The sequence below is a fragment of the Pseudopipra pipra genome, chromosome 17 (assembly GCF_036250125.1).
Source record: "Pseudopipra pipra isolate bDixPip1 chromosome 17, bDixPip1.hap1, whole genome shotgun sequence".
Taxonomy (NCBI): domain Eukaryota; kingdom Metazoa; phylum Chordata; class Aves; order Passeriformes; family Pipridae; genus Pseudopipra; species Pseudopipra pipra.
Window position 1 is genome coordinate 8,559,544 of NC_087565.1, and position 6,266 is coordinate 8,565,809.

General features: G+C 43.9%; 1 protein-coding gene across 1 annotated transcript; it reads right to left on the reverse strand.

The window, feature by feature from the left end:
• Nucleotides 1–908: 908 nt before the first annotated feature.
• MC3R (melanocortin 3 receptor) lies at nt 909–4,686 on the reverse strand. The gene has a single exon (XM_064674168.1). It carries the CDS (start codon nt 4,250–4,252, stop codon nt 3,275–3,277), a length of 978 nt encoding a protein of 325 aa, XP_064530238.1. The 5' UTR covers nt 4,253–4,686; the 3' UTR covers nt 909–3,274.
• Nucleotides 4,687–6,266: the final 1,580 nt, after the last annotated feature.

Consider the following 6,266-nt stretch of genomic DNA (forward strand, 5'->3'; position numbering starts at 1 on the left):
CACTGCAGTTCTGATCAGGGGCAGATTCTGAGATAGAAATGTTGCTCTGGTTACCAGCTCGGGTCAGGGGCTGCTCTCCTGTCCCTGCATGTGCTGTGATGTCTTTGTTCTGCTGCATGGACACATCTATAGGGTCACTGCTGGGAAATGATGCTGGTTTGGGCTCTGCCAGTGCTTCTGTATCTCTTGGATGAGTCCTGACTGCTGTCCCTGAGGACTGAGGGGATTTCCAGTTTCAGGATTCCTTTCTCATCCAAGTGTTAAGGTCTGTCCCTCCCATTGCAGGGATATTTCCTTAGGGTGCAGTCCTGTTCTTCCCTCCACTTCCACGTTACACCTGGAGCTGTAGCTGTGAGTGTTCATTCAGTAACTCCTGTTGGGGGTTCAGTCCCATGGAACTGCCTCTTTCCCTTCCCAGGCTTGTGATGGATATCATCCTGGCTCTGTGCAGAACTCTGCACCGTGGATTTCCAAAGTATGAGTTAGAGCTGAGAATCTGGAACTGGAGCTGGACAAACCCATCACCCATCTCTGTGGATAACCTGTGGGGAGGGTGGTGACAGAAAGGGTGAGAGATCTTTGGGGGATTTTATGGATTCTCTTCCCAACTTGTTTGCATGTGAGACTGAGAAATCTGGAGTGTTTGCTCACTTTTGTGTAGCTCTGTGGGCAGAGTTTAGAATTTAAGGCCAGATTGGATGGGGCTTTGAGGAACCTGGTCTAGTGTAAGGTCACAGGGGGGTGGAACTTCATGAGCTTTGAGGTCCCTTCCAACCCAAACCATTCCATGATTCTGTGAATTAAGAGGTTTTTGTCCAGTGTTAGACTCTATTTCTAGTTTTGTGAGCCAGCCCACAGACTGGTTTGACATGATGTGGTGCTCTGATAGAAGCAAACATGGCTCTAAGTGATCTCTTCAGATTGTTTTATTCAGCACATGGATGTTTTGTTTAAAGGCAAAGCACAGTATGAATCGGTCTTGTTTAAATCGCTTTTAAAAGAGAAATAAGTAGGACATCAGGTGCAATAAAAGCTAAATACACAATAACCTGAGCAGAATATCATGGCAAACCATGCTCCAGAGTATAAAGATACAGAACAATGACAACAGGTAGAGATTTTTTTACAAGTACAGTCTTTCCACACTACAAAAGGCCAGTTGTGTGGTTTCCTGTGCTGATTTCATCTTAATGTGCCACATCAGGTGTTGCAAAGTGTACAGGCTGAGCTAACAGAACAGATCTTGGTAGTGCTGAACTCTGTGAGGCACAGGTAAGGCTGAAAGCATTCTTTGCCAGTGGTTGGGATTTTCTCTAATTTTTGCCCAAAATTGGTGAAAATTTTCATTTGTGCCTGTTCTGTTCTGAAATTAGGTAATTGCTGGAACAGTGGGAGATTTGGGAGGGGGGATATCTGGAGGATGTGATTGTGGGAGGAAATAAGAACTCAGGGAATTTAGGGTGTAATCAGAGGGAAGGGAAATAGGGAACATGAGGTGGGTTAGTGCTGGTGGGCAGTGTGGCAAGAGCACAGGGAGAGATGGCTCTTGGCCCCTTGGCCATGGGATTGGGATGTTGGGTTGCTCCCTATGTAGGTTGTAGGATGCTGAGAATCAAACACAGGCCAGTATTTGCAAAGTGTGAAATGTGACTCCTCACAGCAGCCAGAGCTGGATCTGGAGCCAGGGGCAGGAAAACACCATCAGCCTGGAGGGTACCAGGACCAGTGTGTGAGTGCAGAACTGGAGGCAGAATAGGTGGGGAAGCTCTGGGCTGGATTAACTGTTCCTGACCTGACAGAGAGAGCCCCAGAAATAACTCTAATAATAATAACTGAGCAACTCCATTCAAATGAAATAGGAGGAGGAAATAAAAAAGATAGTCTTAAGTCAAATGAGATCTTTTAGATGTTTGAAAGAAATAGACAATCCTGAGGGGTTTGGGATGCTGCCTCTCCTAAAAGCAAGGTACCAGAAAGGTGCTAAATAGACTTGAGGATGGCTCAGAGTTTTCTTAGCCTGGCACTGCCTGCACTAGTGCCTGTACCTGTTGTACACAAACTGCATCAGCCTCTGCTCAGTTACAAAGTGCTGTTTGAAGGCCACTGACATGGTTTATTCCTACAAAAAGCAGAGGCACAGACTAAATTACTGCAGCTGAAGTTGAGTGCTTTACATGCCACTGACTTGCACACAGAGTTTGGAAATGATGGCAAAGAGCATGTTGCTTCCTTGTTCCCAGTGCAGGAGTGTCCATCCCCCAGTGTCCATCCCCTGAGTTCAGGGGAAAGCTTAAGTAACAAGAGACTGACCCATGACATTAATTTTTCAATGTATAGAAGTTCTATCTGTTATAAACATGTTATTTTTTCAGGAACTGAACTTAGCCAGGTGGATATTTCTAATGACTCCATGCAGCTTTTACACAAAGCTAGATTCAAATTATTTTGAATTTTAGCTGTTCCTGATGGTCAGATCTGTGGGTCTCATTAGTGATGGTTTATCAAAAGACGATTTCTGTGACTTTTTATGAACAGACCAAACACTACATTAATCAGTGCATTCCAGCTTAAAAAAATAATTCAATATTCAAGGATATAATACTCCTATATTACAATAAATAATGTAAAAGCCTTCATATGAGTCAATCTTATCAGGCAGCTGTTTAAATCACACTGTCACTGATACTGTGATTCCTTTTCATTTGACTGATCTCAGTGCAAGAGAAATGTTTACTTTCACCCTTCCAAAATTGTACTCGGGTTGCTTTATGGCAAACAGCATAAATATCAGTCTGTTCTTTCATCAAAAGGTGGAGGCATGGGAGTAGGTGTGGAACAATGTTGTTACCTGTTGGGCTTTTGAATACCTTTCCACAGAGATGACTAATCGAATCTTTTAGAAAACACTGACTTGGTGGTGATGACACAAAGATAAAGCAACAGGCACAAATGAATGGTAGAGAGAACATTATTTCAGTCTCTAGAAGGTAGTATTCCCTTTCAGGATTTGTTTTTCCCCAGTAAGTTTCTTAAGCTATTTTTAAGCCACTCTGGATTTCCTTCTGTTATAACTATTTAAAAAACTTCATATAATTCAGTTGAAACTGTTTCTCATTCTGAAAAGTATGAAACAAGGCATCATGTAGAAGGCATTTTTCTTTCCTGCACCCTTCCTTCAGGCACTGCATTAAAAGTGAGCTGCTGTGTATCTTGATAATACATACATATATATGCATACACCTATTGTGGGCATTTTCCACCCAAAGCCAGAGGTTTATAGCATGCACTGTCCCACACTCATGCCATAACAGCAACACACTATTTCTTTGAAAGTCTTTCTCATCTCCAGACTCCGGAAAGCATAAATGAGTGGGTCAATCACCGAGTTGCACATTATCAACACCAGGTAGGTGTTGAAGTGTGAGGTGTAGCAGATGCAGTATGGATTCATCGGGCACGAAATGATGAGGATGAGGTGGAGGAAGAAAGGTGCCCAGCAGACAATGAAGACACCCAGCAATATGGTGATGGTGACAGCTCCCTTCATGCAGGTCCTCTGGTAGGGCACCCCTTCCACGGGCAGGGCTGCGATTCGCTTCACGTGCAGGCGGGCGAACAGGAACATGTGCACATAGAGGGAGGCCATGAGGAAGAGCATGGTAAAGAACATGGTGATGAGACACACAATGACAGTTTTGCTCTCTGAGTAGGCAATGAATATGATGCCACAGATGATACAAGCAATCCAAATGACCACAATCAAGGTTAAAGCTTTCTTCACAGTCATGATGCTGTGGTAACGGAGAGCATAGAAAATAGTTATGTACCTGTCAATGGCTATAACCAAGAGGTTGCAAATTGAAGCTACCAAAGAAATACAAATCATTGAGTCAAAAACATTGTCCATATGCTGGATGAAGTGGTCATCAATGATCAAGTAGCCGTTGCTCAGGATTGCAATCATGACAGTCTCCAGGGCGTTTGACATGCTCACCAACATATCTGCCACAGCCAAGCTACAAAGGAAGAAATACATGGGAGAATGTAGGTTTCCATTCTTCAGCACTGCCAGAATGACAAGGATGTTTTCCAGGAGGCTGATGATCCCTAAAGTCAAGAAGACCTCTGCTTTTATGAAGACCTGCTCACAAAATCCATCGCCACTTCTGCTGTTCAGAGTGGAGTCATTGAAGTCTTCGGTGACATTAAGCTGCACAGGCTGAAATGAAAATGCAGAGTGTGTGGTATTCATTGTCAGCAAAGGAGCTGAATTCACAACTGATTATGGACCTGATAGAGCACAGGTTAAAAAGATAAAAAAAGAGAGAAAAAAGAAAGAAAAAGGAAAACAAGTCCTTCCAAGCTGCTGCTGTGCATATGGGGTGGAATCAAGCTGGACTTTTCTTTGGTCACTTTTACAAGTGGAAACATAAAAAAAATTATGCATTTACAGCGAGTTTTATGTCAGTCACACACTGCTTTTTCCTGTGTAAGAAAGTGAGCTTCAAGCCTCGCAGGCATCAAACAGTTTTCTCCGCAGGGAAAAATCGGCAGCAGCACATTGCTGGTTTTAGCTCTCCCGGTGATTGAAAGTAGGGAGTTTTCCAGTCTGCTGGGGCAGGTTTGTTGCCAGCATGTTCCAGCTCAGCGAAGTATCTGTTGCTATTTCAGTGGAAAAGAGAACTAAGGGATTTATACGTGCACGAAAGAAAAAACAACTCCTACTTCATCCTCCGTGCAGAGCACTGGCCATTCCAGAGCGAGCACCTTTGTGACTGACAGCCACAAGCACCTGGTGCAGCATCCCCAGCACATCCGAAACCGTCTGGCGCCCTCTGCAGGTACCGAACAGGAGGGATTGGCTTGAAAATTCCTCTGAAAAGCGGGATTTTCATCCAGCAAAACTTTATGCCTGTTCTGGGCATCCGGGCCCTGCCCAGGGGAGGGATGGACCGTCCCTGCACCTTTGGGCACCTGCACTGGAAGACACATCTCTGATGGAGGAGTGAAACAAATTTCCATGTGCCTTTCCTTTCTTTACTCTTTCAAAAAAGAATTTTTCTCCCCAGCCACTTCTTTTGCTCACAGGATCCCACTGTGACTGGTCTTAACTGGGGTTGTACTGATTTAAACCTATGAAGGACCAGGGAGATTTTCATTTATCATTAAGTATAAAGTAGATTTTTCCTTGCACTTTATTCATTCTATATCTCTCTGGTGAATTTTCTTAGTTTGCTTTTTTGATGGCACCTGCTGGTGTCTGAATACTTCACAACTCATGCTTTTGAGAAGTATTTTAAAGTCAAAGCCATACAATATCACTTATATGAATGTTTGAGGCTTCTCTTACAGCTCAAAAAGTCACAAATCTTTTCCAGTTTCCTTCTGAGCCCACAGAATTACTATCATGCACCCATAATTCAATAGCAAGACGCAACAAATCTCAAATTCAACCTCCACGTGATCATTTTACAAGGACAATATTCAGTGCAGCAATTTTAAGTTGAATAAATGGCTGGGGACTTGCTCACCAATTTTACAGTTAACGTTTTAAAGACCTTAATTGGTCTCTCCCTAAATTCACAGTGATGTATTTTAAAGAAGATATCTTAAAAATATCTTTAAAAAAGTATAGCAGCAAGCTATCTCCCCCATGCCCCTAATCCCATGGTAGAGAAAAGATATTCCATCTGTCCAGTTGTCTGAATTTAAGTCTTGAGCAGCTCTCTTCATTTTGAGCTTCAGTTCCTGGTTTCCAGCTTTTTTGAGCTGATGGAGTACACTCCAGTGATTTTTAGACATAATAACTATCACTGCCCTTGGAAATGTTGTTTTGCAGCTGAGCAGGAGCCCAGCAGGAGCAAGGCTGGGCAGGTGTCCCTCCCTGCCAGCTCTGTCCTCGTGTGCTCTCTTTTGAAGTGGCAGGTGGAGGCTGTGTCCTCCCAGGGCAAGCACAGGATCCCAAGGCTCCCATCCGTGCAGGAGAGCTCTCCCTGCAGGGATAACATCCTTCTGGGCTTGGCTCTGGACTACCTGCTGGTGGAGGGGCACTTAGGTTTGAGGCACCCACATACACACCAATTTACAGGAGTGCTTTGCCATTTACATTCCAGTCCTGTGCTGCCCATCTGGACAGCCTCAGCAACATCCTGTGATAGTCCTGTAAATCTCCCCTCCAGAATGCTCCATCCCTTGATGCCACACTGTCTCAAAAAGACTACTACAGATTTTCCCAGCTTCAGCTGAGAGCAGGAAGTCATTAAATG